This window comes from Bubalus kerabau, chromosome 2, assembly GCF_029407905.1.
Source record: "Bubalus kerabau isolate K-KA32 ecotype Philippines breed swamp buffalo chromosome 2, PCC_UOA_SB_1v2, whole genome shotgun sequence".
NCBI lineage: Eukaryota > Metazoa > Chordata > Mammalia > Artiodactyla > Bovidae > Bubalus > Bubalus kerabau.
Genome location: NC_073625.1, coordinates 90,737,715 through 90,756,905, shown reverse-complemented (window position 1 = coordinate 90,756,905; position 19,191 = coordinate 90,737,715). Strand labels below are relative to the sequence as shown.

At 38.6% G+C, this 19,191-nt stretch overlaps 2 protein-coding genes across 6 annotated transcripts in view; one reads left to right on the top strand and one right to left on the bottom strand.

Moving 5' to 3' along the window:
• CMSS1 (cms1 ribosomal small subunit homolog) overlaps positions 1–19,191 on the bottom strand; it is a 388,986-nt gene that overhangs the window by 160,400 nt on the left and 209,395 nt on the right. Inside the window, exon 2 of one of the 3 annotated variants that reach the window (XM_055567916.1) lies at positions 10,282–10,464. The exons of the other annotated variants lie outside the window; for them this stretch is intronic. Within the exon in view, the coding sequence (XP_055423891.1) occupies positions 10,282–10,321 (40 nt within the window). The 5' untranslated portion in view covers positions 10,322–10,464. The remainder of the gene's footprint in view (positions 1–10,281; positions 10,465–19,191) is intronic. 3 annotated transcript variants of the gene reach the window in all.
• FILIP1L (filamin A interacting protein 1 like) overlaps positions 1–19,191 on the top strand; it is a 306,702-nt gene that overhangs the window by 85,387 nt on the left and 202,124 nt on the right. The gene's annotated exons all lie outside the window — the stretch shown is intronic.

The window sequence follows — 19,191 nt, the reverse complement described above, 5'->3', positions numbered from 1 at the left end:
TGACAAGTGGAAAAACCATAGCTTTGACCATATGGACCCTTGTTGGCAAAATTGGCTTAGCATAAATTGCCTGGTAACAAAGTCTCTGTGCAAGACCTGCTACATTTGCTAAAGCTATATGCTTTAGAAAATAAAAATAATGTGACCCCAAATATCTTCTTTTGCTTTATCTATCAGGAAGCTCAGAGCTAAATGTAATGTTTAATAATAACTAAAACAATAATACTAACTTGGGGGTTGAATACAACATTTTCCCCTTTCTTCATATTCATCTAATGGTTTTATTTTTAGCTGCTCAGTTCTAAGCACATTTTGACTCTAGGCAACATCAAATCTTTCCTGATAGGGGGTGGGGCAGGAGGGAAGCACTGGAAGGAAGGGTGGGGAAAAGGAAAGTGATTAAAAAAAACTTTCCTATTTGATATTAGAAAAGTCAGCATATATGGTTTGTGAAAGAGATCAAATAATATAAACCTCACTGCCCTGCCTAAACCCCAAAGCAGCTTTGTCTCACAAAAGCAGCCATGAACAGGACAGGGATGTAGATTGGGGAGGAGGATAAGTCCTGCCAGGAAAATTCTTCCCCACAGCCTCTCTCTCTCTTAGCTAATTATGGTCATTTAGACACAGAAACAATAAATCTCATGACATGGATTATCTCCCTATAATAAAGAAGGATCATTTTTGATATCAAGGAGAATTTAAAGAAAAACATGTGCTAATCAGTAACCCCAAAACTATGGGTAAAATAAGTGTCAAGACAGATACTTTGTGGTAATAAATCAAACTGCACTTTATAAAGCTGCATTCAGCCAGCAGAAGGACAAGCACAACAAAACACTTGGATATCAGTTCTCCTCTGCTGTCATAGGAAAACCATGGCTTGGGAGTCAGGATACCCAGCTTGGCTTCCATCTAGTTTCGTGACCTTGCAAAAGTCCTGTAACTAGGCCAGGTCTTGTCTGTAAAATGAAGACAATGTGAAGAGCATAGATACAGAAGTTTTCATACCTTCAGTTCAGTTCAGTTCAGTCGCTCAGTCATGTCCGACTCTTTGCGACCCCATGAATCGCAGCACGTCAGGCCTCCCTGTCTATCACCAACTCCCAGAGTTCACCAAACTCATGTGCATCGAGTGGGTGATGCCATCCAACCATCTCATCCTCTGTCGTCCCCTTCTCCTCCTGCCCCCAATCCCTCCCAGCATCAGGGTCATTTCCAATGAGTCAACTCTTCGCATGAGGTGGCCAAAGTACTGGAGTTTCAGCTTTAGCATCAGTCCTTACAATGAACACCCAGGACTGGTCTCCTTTGGGATGGACTGGTTGGATCTCCTTGAAGTCCAAGGGACTCTCAAGAGTCTTCTCCAACACCACAGTTCAAAAGCATCAATTCTTCAGCACTCAACTTTCTTCACAGTCCAACTCTCACATCCATACATGACCACTGGAAAAACCATAGCCTTGACTAGACGGACCTTTGTTGGCAAAGTAATGTCTCTGCTTTTGAATATGCTATCTAGGTTGGTCATAACTTTCCTTCCAAGGAGTAAGCGTCTTTTACTTTCATGGCTGCAGTCACCATCTGCAGTGATTTTGGAGCCCCAAAAATAAAGTCTGACACTGTTTCTACTGTTTCCCCGTCTATTTCCCATGAAGTGATGGGACCAGATTCCATGATCTTCGTTTTCTGAATGCTGAGCTTTAAGCCAACTTTTTCACTCTCCTCTTTCACTTTCATCAAGTGGCTTTTCAGTTCCTCTTCACTTTCTGCCATAAGGGTGGCATCATCTGCATATCTGAGGTTATTGATATTTCTCCCGGCAATCTGGATTCCAGCTTGTGCTTCTTCCAGCCCAGTGTTTCTCATGATGTACTCTGCATATAAGTTAAATAAGCAGGGTGACAGTATACAGCCTTGACATACTCCTTTTCCTATTTGGAACCAGCCTGTTGTTCCATGTGCAGTTCTAACTGTTGCTTTCTGACTTGCATATAGGTTTCTCAAGAGGCAGGTCAGGTGGTCTGGTATTCCCATCTCTTTCAGAATTTTCCACAGCTTATTGTGATCCACACAGTTAAAGGCTTTGGCATAGTCAATAAAGCAGAAATAGATGTTTTTCTGGAACTCTCTTGCTTTTTTGATGATCCAGTGGATGTTGGCAATTTGATCTCTGGTTCCTCTGCCTTTTCTAAAACCAGCTTGAACATCAGGAAGTTCACAGTTCACATGTTGCTGAAGCCTGGCTTGGAGAATTTTGAGCATTACTTTACTAGCGTGTGAGATGGGTGCAATTGTTAGAGCGCCACTTATGAAATTTGGTCCTTTTGTTTAACTCAGGGCCGAGCCCACACATACTGAATGCTGGAGGTTAGAAGGCTATTCTCCAGTGAGCCCCCTGCAACTTCTTCCAACTGTTTAAAGAGTGGTGTTTGCTTGCAAGACTGGTAATGCCTGTTGAACTTGCAATTACATAACTTAATCAAGTATTATGTAATTTGATGAAACATGACAGTGAAAGGCAGAGTTGTTTTCCACACAAACTACACTGAGTAACTGAGAAGACCTGATAAAGGCAAATCACTTAAAATGGCTATCAAGGCAGATATAGGTCAGACAATTCTAAAAGAACGGAAAATGAATTGTAAAAATCTAGGATTCTTTCTAAAGCCTTTTTCTACTTTACAAAATTGGTATGGGTAACCACAGAAAATGCAATCAGTAAGGTATAATTAATGCAAGAAAAATGTTAGGAAATTATAATCAGCAGATCTATAATTGAAGAAAAGGTCTTGACCCTACATCAGGGTTTCTACTACAATTGAAAAAAGAATAAGAACCATGGAGAAATGTTACCAAGTCCCCATGCTCTTATTTAAAACCAGATGAAGTAGGCAACGATGACACTGAAATAGCTTTCCAGTAACTGGTTAGGGAGGGAGAGGGAAAGTGGAAGACTGCGTTAGGGTCGTGTGAAGCAGGGGCGGATGGACACAGACACTACTTCTGACAGTCTGGCACGTCCTTGATCCACTTCTTCAGAGAGTCGCAGGTTCATCCCTACTATCTTTCCAAGTAAAGATTTCTTTAACTAGAAATCTTAGTAGATTTTAGTTAAAAGTTACTAACTGTAAAAAGTTAGTAACTCAACTCCGCCCTTGCATTCTCAAGTTTTAAAATTATCTATTTGATAAATTAATGAGTAATAATGTTAGTTGAATTTACTTGGGCAAGGAGCATTGAGAACAAGAACCCCAGATGCTTTGGTTTTGTAAGAGTAAGACATGCAGAGTGTGAGCAGTCCTAGGTAGAAATAATAGTTTTCAACAGTAAGACCAGGCCTATAATTTTCTGCAGCACACTATGACATCATGGTTTACATGAGGCCAACTCCATAAATCAAGATTTACCTAATTAGAGATTCTTCTGCAGATCTATTCAATACATTATTAGAGCAAATAATTAAAACTGCCTAGGCAATAATACAAACCAGATCTGTTTACAAAAATGTTCTTTTCCCCCAAAAAACTCTTTTAGTCTCACCACCACTTACAGACCTTTCACATTTAGTAAATTATAGACTTAGAGCATTTCTTTTAGTCTGACTTCACTTTCAAGGAATTCTTCAATTAACTTTACGTTGCTTTAAGCTGTTCATCCAACGAGAAAACAATCTGTGGCTTCTGACTCCTTTGCATGCCAATGGCTGCCATCCATGTTTGACTTTCAGACACACTGTCTCTTGAGAGCCAGGCTCTGTTTGCATAAAACCAGCCAGTTGTCATAGCATTCTGACAAGCACTATAGAAAAACAAGGAACAGTACTCCAGAGTGGCTACATTGGGAGAATTACCACTGCAATGCTAACTGCATGGGGGCACACAGGACACCCACACCCAACCACCTGGCCTGAGCCAGAAGGTCACACGTACTGCACTTTCATCTGTGAACTTTCCATTTTCAGGCATCATCTCTTTATCATCAATTCCTTCTTGTCCCTTCTCCTCTTCGTTCAAAATGGATAAAACACCAGAAACTCAAGGAAAAGTGTGGTTACTCTGCTGGTATGCTGGTATGTCACTTCAGTCGTGTCCGACTCTGTGCAACCCCATAGACGAAAGCCCACCAGGCTCCCCCGTCCCTGGGATTCTCCAGGCAAGAACACTGGAGTGGGTTGCCATTTCCTTCTCCAATGCATGAAAGTGAAAAGTGAAAGTGAAGTCACTCAGTTGTATCCGACTCGTAGCGACCCCATGAACTGTAGCCTGCCAGGCTCCTCCATCCATGGGATTTTCCAGGCAAGTGTGCTGGAGTGTGGTGCCATTGCTTCTCCAGTGGTTACTCTAACAACAGGCAAAAATGCCAGTGGCAATCTAGGAAGCAAGAGATTGTACTGCCTTTCCAATGGTTACAATGCATCTAGTGTCAGATCATCAGCCAAATACAGGTTAGAAACAAAACAAAAACATGAGCTCAGAGGTGGGACCTTAGTCGCAAACTTTGAATTTTCTCAGAGTCTGGTAGAGCACCTCAATCTTCTTTGCTTCTTAAGGCTCACTCACTGATGCTTTTTAAAAAAGTAGTACAAAAATAACAATTGGACAGTGGAAGATAACTATGGGAACAAATGAAAACAAATGATGATCACTGAAGAAAAAAGATCTTTAGGCTTTCTACCCATTACAGCTGACTCAGGCAGCATGGAATCTCTCTCACTTTCTTTCCCCCTGGGTTTTGGCAGTTTCTCCATGTTCCTCACCTATGTCTGTCCTACGGAAGCACCCATGAAGCCAACAGAATAATAAATGGAGAATGATGTTTTGAATGACTCTTGAATATTCAGGCTCAACGTAAGAGGCACAGGAGGTTCGCCCTTCCCCCAGTTAGGCTCAGTGCTATTCCCGTAACAGGATTTGCAACTGTTGAAACTGCAGGTCTTTCCACAGCAACAGAATGAACATTCTGGCAGAGCCAGGCCCACCAGCATGCAGGCAGAGCCGGAGGAACAAGAAAGAATGCACAGGCCCGGTGAAGCCCAGTGGCTGGTAGTGGACTTGGCACTGGTTCACCATGGGCTGACGAGGGATGCACAGACCTACGGAAAGTCTCCTCTTTGCAACAGAACAGCACCTTGACCTCCCTTAATGTTACTGCTTCTGTACCTGAATCAAAAGACCTGTAGGATTCCTGGTAGGAGTCCCGAGATACCCAAAGTTATTTTAATAGCATTCTTTCCCCTTGGTCTTCCCTCTCTATTTTTATTTAAAATCCCCACGTGAATTTATGTTCTGTTTCCAAGCTATTACAGCTTCTCTGTAGAAAAAGAGGATGGGTAGAACTATGTCTGTCTCATGTCTGCTATCTTTCTCTCATCTTCCGAAAGGGACCAATACAGACACACACACACACACACACACACACACACACACACTCCTAGCACCCACATTAAAAGGATAAGAGTTTTATAAAGTATCTGATTTTTTTTCTTTAACTTACAAATAATCGTATCTATAGAATTATCTTTATGTCTCTTCTGAGATTTAAAAAACACAAACCAAAGATACCTGATATACTGATTTGTTCAAAGTGTTGCTTAATGGATGGCCAGCACTTTTCTAAAGTAGGGTCATAATACAGACCTTGCTTCAAACTCAAGAGCTCAAGAGAGCTCTTCTCCTACCTCTTTGTTTTCTCTAATACTTAGACTCTTCAAATAAAACAAAATGTTCTATAAATTTTCTTTGCAATGAGGCAATCCTGAAATTTGGAAAAGGGTTCCTTTTCTCTTGAAGCTTCTTGCTTAATCTTGTGTACCATTAGCTTACTTCTGGAAGTAAAGGTAGTTGAGATGCCTAACTTGGAAGGAACAAATGAATCAAAAGGGATAGAGTTGAGGGTATAAACATATTACATCCCACTTCTTGGAAACTCCAAAGAATAAAGAACTTACTATGTATAAGGAGAACTCTAGAGTGTGTCACCAGTAACTCAAGTACTTCTAACAGCTTTGTTTGATCCCTAGTAATAGCAGTGGCAAAGGGCTGACTGTGTTCTCGATTTTGAGGTGAGAGCAGTGAGCTGGGGAATTCTGCATTGGGATTTGTGGTTTAGGCAATCAACAGGCCTTGAAAAATAGAGCATATTGAGACGAAGAAAACCCCAAATTATTCATTACCTTCTAATAAAACAGCTCTTTGTAAGTAAATAGCAACAAAGTGAGTTGCCATTTCCTTTTCCAATGCATGAAAGTGAAAAGTGAAAGTGAAATTGCTCAGTCATGCCCGACTCTTAGCGACACTATGGACTGCAGCCTACCAGGCTTCTCCATCCATGGGATTCTCCAGGCAAGACTACTGGAGTGGGTTGCCATTGCCTCTCCATTTAGTGACTTAGTAAGTTTTAAGTCATTAAAAATAAATGGTTTTAAAACACTTTAAAACTTATTTGCAAAAAATGTTATCAGTTACTATTCAACTCTAATCTGATGTTTCTCTTGGTGAGAGTTAGTGACAGAGGCTCCTCTCTTCTAATTTATATCTTTATGTCTTTTAGGCCTTGGCAAAGATACCACCCCATCTGCAGCTCTCAAAAAAGAATGGCCAAAACAATGTTGGGCCTCACAAACTCTGTATCAGACTTTCAAAATACTGCAAAGCTTAATAAATCAATTCTGTTTCTTTGCTGATGGCATCTAACTTCCTTTGGAAATTCAGGGACCAAAGAGAAAATATTTTGGCTTTCTAGTGTAAATTTGTACAGATTCTGAACTTACAGTTTCTGGCTGTAAAGTTGTCTTTCACCAAGAAGCCACGATACTAGACCATTAAGTGAGATAATTCCACTTTTAGAAAATCTGCAAATGATTTAAGATTTACTTGAAGAATAGAAAAGTGAATTGCAAAGAATTGTCTGAAATAGAGAAGAGCATGTAGGAGCAAATAAGATATATGAGGATACAAGGTTTTTGAAAGGTTGCATGGGGGAAATGAAGACATCAAACGCCACAATTTCAGAAAATAAAATTACAAGGTACATGATATGCTAGCAAAGTTCTCAATTATAGTAAGGCTTTCCAGGAAATAAGAAAACCTGTATGGCTGTTACCCAAGGTGATTATTGAATCAGAGATATTACTCAGAAAATAAAACTGCATATAATACATAGGCATCTCAAGCCAGTTTCCTTGTACCACACTCCCCGTGTCCTTAATCTCACACTAGCCGCTTCTCTAACTGACAAAAACAACAACAACAACAAAAAAACCCACTGTGCAGCTTTCTGGGATTTACCCATAAATTCCAAGTGAATTAAAAAAAAATGAAAAGAATCCATGAAATCAGATGATAATATGATGAAAATTTTCTTACTCTTTAAGGCTGTGATAACAGCTTGAAAAAAAGATTATGCTCCCACAGAATATAAATGGCACCCTTACATACTCATCTGTTTACCTTTATATCATTTAAAAGGAGAAGACTTAAATAGAAAAGGGTTGGAAAGAGACATTCAAACATTACAGTTAAGAAATCTAGAAATAATTTCAGAGAAAAAAGGATCATTAAGTAGACCAAAATACAAAAATGGCAGATGACCCATGACTCAGGTTTCTTTATTAATTGACTCTTCAGCAAAGATCTCAGTATACATGTTGCTGGTAACACAAAGTACATATAGAGGAATTTCATTTTTTAGTTACTGTGGTGCTTCTTGCTCTCATATGGTAAGGTGGGTGCCAGGTAGATTTGAGCACACAAATAGGACAGAGGGTTAAAGAGGATAAAAAGGTGCTGAAGAGATGTGAGGAGCTAACTGTTACCAGTAACCGGTGACACAATAGCAGTACCGTTATGATTAACACGGGGGCCTCCCTGGTGACTCAATGATAAAGAACCCACCTGCCAAGCAGGAGATGCAGGTTCAATCCCTGGGTTGGGAAGATCCCCTGGAGAAGGAAATGGCAAACCACTCCAGTACTCTTGCTTGGGAAATCCCATGGACAAAGGAGCCTAGTGGGCTGCAGTCCATGTGGTTGCAAGAGCTGGACACGACTTAGCGACTAAACAGCAGCAGCATGATTAACATACGTTAAAAAGCTCATCTAGCTTTATTATTGTTCTAAACCATGTCAGACCCTCAGAATCCCTTGCTGATCTAACATGTTAGTTCTTTCAGCTCTGTATAATATACAGACTGAGTTCGACTTTTCCCCAGAACTTGCTACATTTTCAGCTTAACTGGTAATCAGAGCCATAAGATTTTTAAAATATTCTGTAAATACTGCTTTTTAATGATAGATATTCTCAGGACATATCATTTTGACAAAGGAGAAAATCAATATGAACCTCTTATAGGAGACTTTTTAAAAATGGAAGTGTATTTGATTTATAATATTATATTCATTTCAGGTGTACAGCATAGTAATTCAGTATTTTGGTAGATTATACTCCAGTATAGGCTATTACAAGATAGGAATAGTTATAATTCCTTGTATATAAAGTATATCCATGTTGCTTAACTATTTTATATACAACAGTTTGTATCTGTTAATCTCATACTTCTAATTTGTCTCTACCCCAAAAGCTTTTATTAAGAATATACACACACAGTCTCTCAAACTGTGAATTTGAAAAATGAATACAAATTCACTTAAAAGTCTCCACTGTAGCTTAAATTTAAAACAAGTCTCAGGGAAATATGAAATAGTTCATAAGGAAGATGTGGACTATAATAATATGAAGAGAACACTAGGATTAATATTTTAGACACAACTAATTCTCACTTGGTCCTTGGATAACAAAGGCCAAGGTGTTGTAAAACCTGAATCTGTTTCTAGAAGCACTATTAAGAAAGGGAATAAAGGAAATGTGTGCTTCATAAACTCATAGCAACATTTCACGTAAAACAACTCAAAAGATTCAAGAAATAAGCAAAAGCATAAAAAGGAGCCTTGAACAACCACAATCTACAAATCTCATGGAATTTACATATATTAAAGAGCCTCTTAGTCTGTGCTTAATTTATATGCATATTTGTATGAATGGTTATTTTAGCTTCACAGTCACAGAAGGTTAGAAGTACAGACTAGTGAGGAAGGTTCAGAGAGTTACCCTCACAGGAATATGCCAGTCTTCATACCAATAGTCCCCAAACACAGCAATCTGAAGCTGTGTAGTATAGTGGTAAAAAGATCTATGTTTCCAAAAGGGGCTGGGAGGGACATCACACATAGGAGGTGCTAAATAAACACAAGCTGAAATGAACTGAATTATGACCTTGAGTTATCAAAAAAAGTTTAAATATGGTTAGTGTATGTTCTTTTAAGGCAAATGAATGGCAATATTTTAGAAAACTTTTCATCTAAATCAATTAAAATAATATACATACTCTTGAAATGGCAACCCACCGTAGTAGTCTTGCCTGGAAAATCCCATGGACAGAGGAGCCCACGTGGTCACAAGAGTCAGACACGACTTAGAGACTAAACCACCACCAATGTGGTTGACATTATTTTACACTTATGGTACCTCCTCTCACCTATCAGATACTCAGTGAGTGACTACTGTGACCTGGCAGTATGACAACTGTCATAGGCACAGAAACGAGCAAAAGGAGACAGTCCCGAAGTATGGGGCTTTGGCCCACTGAATTTAAGAGCCCATTTCTCTTCTCTAATGTCAGTCATAGCTGTAGCAATTTTTACTTCAATAATCTCAGTGTTCAGTTTCAAGGACCATTAGAATTCTAGAAGCAATTCACTTGAGATTGAGAATACTTTAAAAATATTTTTCAAATGTTTAGAAAGAACTTATTTCTAAACAAAAAGAATATGGTCATTCCATTTTATATTAAATTCAATTTCAAATATTTTCCATATATAATTTATTGATCTTAAAGTGGGACTGCTATCAAAATCTGCTTGGAGTGGAGTGAAAGACACTCAATCGTGTCTGACTCTTTGCGACCCCATGGACTATACAGGCCATGGAATTCTCCAGGCCAGAATACTGGAGTGGGCAACCTTTCCCTTCTCCAGGGGATCTTCCCAACCCAGGGATCAAACCCAGGTCTTCCTCATTGCAGGCGGATTCTTTACCAGCTGAGCCACAAGGGAAGCCCCAAAATCTGCTTAGTGGACACAGAAATCAATCCACCACTGGTGTCTTAGTCTCGATATCAACTCATTTCATAATTATCAGCCATATGCATCTTTTTTTTTTTGCTGAGGGCAGTTTAGCTGAGATGAAACTGAACTGAGTGTATACTTCAAGAGTGCATACTTACTTTGGGATGGGGTGGGGAATCCGAATTCCTCTTTAAGCATAGAACTTCTCTCAGTCTTCACAGTATTAGGAAGGATTCTTATCCCCAGATGCTCTAACCCTTACTAAGTGACATATGTTCTTCAAAAGGCTTCTGATTTTCTCTAAAGTTATAACACTGGAATTTTCTCTGGATGACCAATCTCTTTGGAAATGCAAAAATAATTTTCTTGGTTTTAGGCTTTTAATGACATTAATGAGAAACCAGAGAGATTTCTAGCAAAGAAAAAGGGAAAACAGCATTGAAATTAATTTATTTTTATATAACTCATATCTAGCAGACTTTATGAATGGTTGACAAGATAGTAATTCTACCAATCTTCTTTCTAATAAAGGGACTGGACAGAATTTTTAGATATTTTATCCTTTTGAAATATAGAAGACATACGAAGATGTTAAAAATTCAACTTAGGTATAGAATCAACCAACATTTTGGTTTTGCTTAAAAATTGTTTTTTGAATGCTTTGAGTTAAATCCATTCCTGCTCCTCACCTAACATTCCTCTCACAGAGGTTTTCAAAACACATCTAATTTAGGTACATAATTATTGATAGGGAATGATCAGAATCTCAAACGAGAAAGCATCCACACAATCCGATATGTGCCGAACATAAGGTAGCTATGACTAAAATGGGAAGTTCTCCATTAAAAAATTCCAGCATTACAGGCCAATATCACTAATGAACACAGATGCAAAAATCCTCAACAAAATTTTAGCAAACAGAATCCAACAACACATTAAAAACAGCATACATCAGGAGCAAGTGGGCTTTATCCCAGGGTTACAAAGATTCTTTAATACATGCAAATCAGTCAGTGCAATTGAAAAAGAAATACAAGAAGGCAAAGTGGTTGTCTGAAGAGACTTTACAAATAGCTGAGAAAAGAGAAGTGATAGGCAAGGGAGAAAGAGAAAGATACACCCAACTGAATGCAGAGTTTCAGAGAATGGCAAAGAGAGGTAAGAAAGCTTTCTTAAGTAAACAATGTGAAGAAACAGAGGAAAACAACAGAATGGGAAAGATTAGCGATCTCTTCAAGAAAATTAGAGATATCAAGGGAACGTTTCATGTAAGAATAGGCATGATAAAGGACAGAAACGGTAAGGACCTAACAGAAGCAGAAGGGATTAAGAAAATGTGGCAAGAATACACAGAAGAACTATACAAAAAAGATCTTAATGACCCAGATAACTATGATGATGTAGTCATTCAAGAGCTAGACAAGAGCTCTAGACATCCTGGAGTGTGAAATCAAGTGGGCTATAGGAAGCATTACTATGAACAAAGCTAGCGGAGATGACAGAAATCCAGGTGAGCTACTTAAAATCCTTAAAAAAAATGATGCTCTCAAAGTGCTGCACTCAATATGTTAGCAAATTTGGAAAACTCAGCAGTGGCCACAAGACTGGAAAAGGTGTTTTCACTCCAATCCCAAAGAAGAGCAATGCCAAAGAATGTTCAACTACCTCACAATTGTGCTCATTTCACATGCAATCAAGGTATTGCTCAAAATCCTTAAAGGTAGGCTTCAGCAGAATGCGAACTGAGAACTTCCAGACATACAGCTAGATTTAAAAAAGGTAGAGATCACACTGCCAACATTTGCTGAATCATAGAGAAAGCAAGGGAATTCCAGAAAAACAACTACTTCTGATTCATTAATTACGCCAAAGCCTTTAACTGTGTGGATCACAACAAACTGTGGATAATTCTTAAAGAGATGGGAATACCAGACCACTTTAGGTATTTCCTGAGAAACCTGTATGCAGGTCAGGAAGCAACAGTTAGACCCAGACATAGAACAACTGGTTCCAAATTGGGAAAGGAGTAAGATAAAGGCTGTATATTGTCACCCTGCTTATTTAATTTATATGCAGAGTATGTCATGTAAAATGCCAAGCTGGATAAATCACAAACTAGAATCAAGACTACCAAGAGAAATATCAATAACCTCAGATATGCAGATGAGACCACCCTAATGGCAGAAAGCGAAGAGGAGCTAAAGAGCCTCTTGACGAGGGTGAAAAAGAAGAGTGAAAAAGATGGCTTAAAACTCAACATTCAAAAAATGAAGATCATGGCATTCAGTTCCATCACTTTATGGCAAATAGAAGAGGAAAAAGTGGAAGCAGTGACAGATCTTTTCTTGGGCTCCAAAATCACTGCAGCCATAAAATTAAGACGCTTGCTTCTTGGAAGGAAAGTTAAGACAAACCTAGACAGTGTATTAAAAAGCAGAGACATCACTTTGCCGACAAAGGTCCATATAGTCAGTTGCCAACAAAGGTTGGTATAGTCAAAGCTCTGGTTTTTCCAGTAGTCATGTACGGATGTGAGAGTTGGACCATCAAGAAAGCTGAGCACCAAAGAATTGATGCTTTCAAATTGTGGTGCTGGAGAAGACTCTTGAAAGTCCCTTGGATTGAAAGGAGATCAAACCAGGCAATCCTAAAGGAAATCAACCCTGAATATTCATTGGAAGGACTGATCTGAAGCTGATGTTCCAATACTTTGGCCACCTGATGAGAAGAGCTGATTCACTGGAAAAGACCCTGAATCTGGGAAGGACTAAGGGCAGAAGGAGAAGGGGATGACAGAGGAAGAGATGGTTGGATAGCATTACCAACTCGATGGACATGAGTTTCAGCAAACTCCAGGAGATAGTAAAGGAGAGGGAAGCCTTGTATGCTGCCGTCCATGGGTTGCAAAGAGTTGGGCATGACTTAGCAATTAAACAACAACAACATATTCACAAATTGAAAGATAAAAAAAAATAAGATCATCTCAATAGATGCAGAGAAAGTTTTTGACAAAATTCAACACTCATTTATGATAAAAACTCTCCAGAAAGTAGGCATAGAAGGAACATAGCTCAACATAATAAAGGCCGTATGCGACAAACCCACAGCAAACATTAGTCTCAATGGTAAACAACTGAAAGCATTTCCTCTAAAATCAGGAACAAGGGTGCCCACTCTCGCCACTATTATTCAACGTGGTTTTGGAAGTCCTAGGCAGAACAATCAGAGAAGAAAAAGGAATAAAAGGAATCCAGACTGGAAAAGAAGTAAAACTCTCACTGTTTGCAGATGATATGATACTATACATAGAAAACCCTAAAGATGCCACCAGAAAATTACTAGAGCTAATCAATGAATATAGTAAAGTGGGAGATATAAAATTGATACACAGAAATCCCTTGCATTCCTATACACTAACAATGAAAAATCAGAAAGTCACCTCTGTGCCACAGAATCCTGGTTTTATGCTTCTAAAATTATATGTTTGTTTCTTCTACTCAATAATAATGTTTTAAAATGAAACAGATTCCAAAGACCTACAATTCTGATTCAAAAGAAAAGCTCTCTGATGATACAGAATGGCTTTCCCAAGATGTAGATCAACATTTTGAGGAATGTCAGATTTTCACCAAATACAATCAAGAAACTACAGCTCTAAAACTTATTGGGATTGTCTGAAGTAAGCCCAATCTTTTCTAAATACAATTAAATATAATAACTCAATTCCTGAAGTTCTAATGAGCAAAATTGATGAAAATAGCTATAAAGATGTAGGTTTCTTTCAACAGTGGGGTTTTTTTGGACATAGAAATAATCTTTAGTTGTTTGCCTTTTCACTTATTTCCTAGTTTTTCTCCCTTTCTCTCCCTCTCTCTCTCTCATATTTTTTTGTCCTTAAGACAGAGCATATTGTAAAGGTCAATGTTGTGGGAAAACACAAATTTAGAAATCACAAAAATCAAACTTTATATCATTTGATAAAAATAGTAATACTTTACCAAATGGAAAATTCCATCAAATGAAATGTCACTCCAATCAGATGACTTACCTAAAAAACAAGAGTGTTAGAAGAAAGTGAGCATTTAGTATTGTATTCAACCCTCAATAGACTAGAGTTAAAAAACATGGCAGTTATCTTAAATTGATGGACTATCCAAAATAAATAGAAAGTATACCAGGTCAGGAAACACCAATTCCTTCAGAGACGGTAATTAATGTTAGAAAGGAAATGACAAACAGGGAGCAAGAGCCATGAAGAAAGGAAGTGGTATCTACTTTCAAATCACTTGACTCATATATATTTTAAGAGGTCAGTTTTGAAAATGTGGACATATATGTGTATAAATGCCATAGCTAAACTGTGACGGTATCTGCATGTTACTTTCTCTCCCAAGACTTCTGGTTACTGTCTTAAAGAGAGACTGTCAAAGCTACAAACTTTCAAATAATTTCACCTCATATGACTCAAGAAAATGGTGCCACTGTATCAAGTGCTACTGTAATTTCCTCTGTTGATTTTCTTTCCCTCTTAACACTTAAATGTTTTGGGTGTTTGCTTTTTTATTTTCCAAAGTGAACACTGATGTTCATGAAAGGTGCCAGATTAACAACCAGGGGAAATTAAGAGCTTGCTCTATCGAGAGAAAAGGCTCAGTGTAGCAGAGGTGATGAAAGTTTCCCCTATACTGTGCTTGCCTATGTATGTTAGCTCTGACCCATGGTCACCCCAGCTCTCCAGTTTTCACGGTCCATTAATGCCTTTGATTACTCACATTGCTAACAGGGGCAGGCAATCTTGTTCCTGCTTTTAATGCTATCATTATTGTTACCACTACCGTTAGCTCTAACTATGTGGAAATTTATATCAGCCATCATTTTGTTTTAGGATAACAGAAAAATAAACTGCAGATGACTCTTGTATTCTTAACTAAATTGCAGGTTTGGTTAAAAATCCTTTAATTTCTTCAAACAAGAGGGAAAGTCCTGAGTGGTCAAACTGAAACAGGTCTTGCTAAATTCAGTCACCTGCACTCAATCTGAACTCCCACTCAGGGACATCCTAATATTTAAAGGCCACAGATTTTTTATTTTTCTTTTGAGTCTACCATAAGCCAGTCAACTGTATTACTCATTAGCAACTATGGTAAAGGTTTGGTGGATGTTGAGGCTAACACTACCATTATATATGAGATCTGGAAATCACTGTCAGCTAAACAGAAAAAAAAAAAAAAAAAAAAACCTTTTCCTTGTATTTATAGGTAGGTGTTCCAGGTTTCTGAATGGTCTGAATATTTTGTAAGTATTGATTATTAATTAATATTCCCTATAACCAGGGATCTATGAAATCATTTTGCTTCCTCTAGTCAGTTACCTAACAACTGTTCATTTTGTGTTGGCACTTTCTGTGCTATGCTAGTTCTTTATGCAAAACATAAGCACCAGTGCAAGATCACAATGCTTTTTCTATCTAGACTTTGTAACAATAAGGGAGGCAAAGCTAACAAACACACACAAAATATGAATGTAACAATGAAGTACAACATTGAGTGCTGCTGTCTAACAGACAATTATTTGGAATGATCACAGTATTAATCTCACAGTTGTTCCCTCTTTGCCTTTCTGTCAAATTCTCTGTAGCTAGAGTAGACATCCATTTTGACATGGCTAGCACTTCCTATAATTTCTAATCTCTAGAAAAGCTGAAGAATGAGAATTTCAGGGTACCAATGACTATGGCAAACACAGGGTAACTATTAGATGAAGGGTGCCCTAACTGCATCTCATATGGAAATCTTGAAAAAAAAGTTTGGGAATTTTGTTTTTTCCTCTGCCATGCATAGCCTTTATCAAGTGAGTCCTTATGGCATTAAAACATTTGGCACTAACTCAAGTCTATGCTATTGCTGGCAGGGGATCTAACTGGGAAGGAGGGGTGGAGTAGTTACCTTTATCAGGAAAGACCTTAACTTTATGGAAAAGCTCTTTCCTCCCCATTGCTTAAATAGCTTTACTTAAAGAAAGACTTAAACCCAGATGTGAGAAGAGAGATTATCTTCAAGAGCAGCAGCAATTTATTGCAATTATGTTAGTACAAAGATTAGGAAGGTGGAAAATATTATGCTAGGTTAGTGGATGAGAAGGGCAACACCCTGTATATAGGGCAAGGTTGTGCTAGGAAAATCAACTCTAACTCCAAAGTCCCAGGGAAGCCTCAGTTTCCGAAACTGTAAGAAAATAAGAACTTAACTACTTATAAAACCAATTAAACCACAGTATGTAGTAACCAATGGGTGGGCGCCATAAGAATCTGCTTACCAATAGATATGATTTGATATCTGCCTCTATTCCCTCAGTGGTCAGCTCTTGCCAACTTCCTACTGCTCCCAGACGACTCATACGTCTCCTGTCAGCCCTGTATGACAAGTCATCATGGTGGCTGTCAAAGTAACAAAGTAACAAGGTCCATTTTGCCTGTAGGACACTCTAGCTTCCCTCAGTGAAGAACTGGTCTGATTTAAAGTACTTAGAGGTTGGCCTTGTGTATCGCTCAGTTGTGTCTGACTCTTTTCGACCCCATGTACTGTAGGCTGCCAGGCTCCTCTGTCCATGGAATTCTCCAGGCAAGAATACTGGAGTGGGTAGCCATTCCCTTCTCCAGGGGATCTTTCCAACCCAGGGATTGAACCCAGGTATCCTGTATTGCAGGCAGGTTCTTTACTGTCTGAGCCACCAAGGAAGCCCTGCAACTGGAGCAAAATCTGTATATATTCTGGGTCAATTCTAGGCTTACTGTGCCTCAGCCATCCCACTAAGTATATTTGTCCCTAACTCCTTTCTGCATTGCATACTGGAGCTCTCATTAGTTTCTCCTGACTGGATTTTTGCTCCCTTCATAATTTGATTTGTCTCATTGTACCAACTTTTTATGGTGGGAGATGTATAAGCATAAATTTTCAGAATTTGGTATTTCATACAAAATGGATCAGTGAATACAGCTAAAACTTTTCTGTGGGCAAGTCAGTCTACTCTCCATGGTTTTCTAGTCAAATGAAAATCTCAGGCAATAAGATATTTTGATTTCGGTAAGCGAAGATAAAAAGGCTAAACCTAAGAAACCCAAATGATTGACTCCCATAGTCATGAAGATAAAAACGGGAAAAGTAATAAAGCCTTTACAGCAGAAAACAACAGGTGATTTCTTCTTTTCTTCCCATTACAAGCATCTGACAATAGGATAATGGATGCCAAGGACATGAGAAACATAGCGAGTCAGAGAAAATTATAGGCTACAAGATGGTATAAACTTTATATGAAAAAATACTAGCTAAGGCACTGAGAAAATCAGTAAATACTAAAAAAGTAATTAAGATGATTATGCTCAGGTTATGAACAAAGAGTACATAAAATAAGACCAGACAAAAATACTTTAAAAACAAGTTTGTGTTTTGATCTGCTTGTTACAATGCACATTAGAGCTCAATTTTAACAGCTTGCAGAGGTTTAGTAATCAAACAGCTCAAGACAATGCATCACGGTTCTACCTATCAAGAACGCTTGCTCACTTTGGCTGACATGCTGCAATTATTAATTTGATTATCTGATGCTAAGCAGAGTCAGGAACACTTGCTCTTAGCTTTAATTTCTTCACTTAAGTAGCAAATTCTAGGAGTTACCATGCTAAGGGTTGAGTGCATTTAAAGTTGGAATTTTCTTACGGGAAGAGAAATTATAAGATAAACAAGCTGAATTCTCATCATTCCAAAGCCAAGTTTTAATAATATAAAATTAAAAGGGTAAAACTAAAATGTCTGGAATTTGGATGATGGATGCCATGACTATGTAGAATAAATATTATTTTAAAAGAAGCCCTTAAAGCAGAAAATTGCAGATGATCACCCCCTGAAAAGGGGTGAAAGGAGGGACTCAAACTGACCAATCTGTGGGTAGTAGGGATGTTGATTACAAGGAAGGAGGAAAGGGGTGTGCTGCTGAATGCTCTCAAAGGAGCTATATAATTTGAAGAAACTTTGAGATTATTTAGGGAAATGACTTATACAAAGGTAACAATCAAAGACAACAAAAACAAAATTTAAATAAGAGCCAAAGAACCGAGGAGGGCTGAGGAAGAGATTAGTTTGGGTTAGTTTCTGAGGCTATCAACAGGAGCAGTGGAATTGAAGCCAGTCTTTCTCATTGCTGCAATGGCACCCCACTCCAGTCCTCTTGCCTGGAGAATCCCATGGATGGAGGAACCTGGTAGGCTGCAGTCCATGGGGTTGCTAAGAGTTGGACACGACTGAACGACTTCACTTTCACTTTTCACTTTCATGCACTGGAAAAGGAAATGGCATCCCACTCCAGTGTTCTTGCCTGGAGAATCCCAGGGATGGGGGAGCCTGGTGGGCTGCCGTCTATGGGGTCGCACAGAGTCGGACACGACTGAAGCGACTTAGCAGTAGCAGTAGCAGCTACCCCTATACTTCCCCAAAGCGCCTACATCCCACATAGTTTATAACCACAACAAACGGTTTTATCCAAAGAGCTATGGCTAAGGGCTTTCTGGCTTAAGGTTTCAAGTATTTTTAGAAACTAGAAATCTTGCTTCCCTCCTTTCCATAACTTATACAACTTCAATTCTATTTCCTATCAAACTGCTTTTCTGTTTTCCAGTATTACCCCCTCTAGTTCTGGTGTATCAGCGTTGAAAAAGCGGTAGCGGAGGTGGGGATGAATGGAACACAGCTGGCCGTGAGTAGGAAGCAGCTGTACTTTAGAGCAAGAAGAACAAAGAATTGGGATCTTCAAAGCTAAGGAAAGCTTCTCCCTGTGTTCTTCCCTCCTTTCACCTCTTCCCCTTCTTGGGAAAAGACAGAAATTTTACAAAACATACAGTCTTTGTGAATTCATAACAATCTTATTTTCTTCATACCCACATGTTTATTACTACTGCTAACATTTTACATGTAGTTTGTATTAACATTTTTCTCTTAAAGAGTTTCAAAGACGTTTATAAATTTCCATTGAAACAAATATGCCTGAGTATATTTTTATATTAATAAAATTTAACT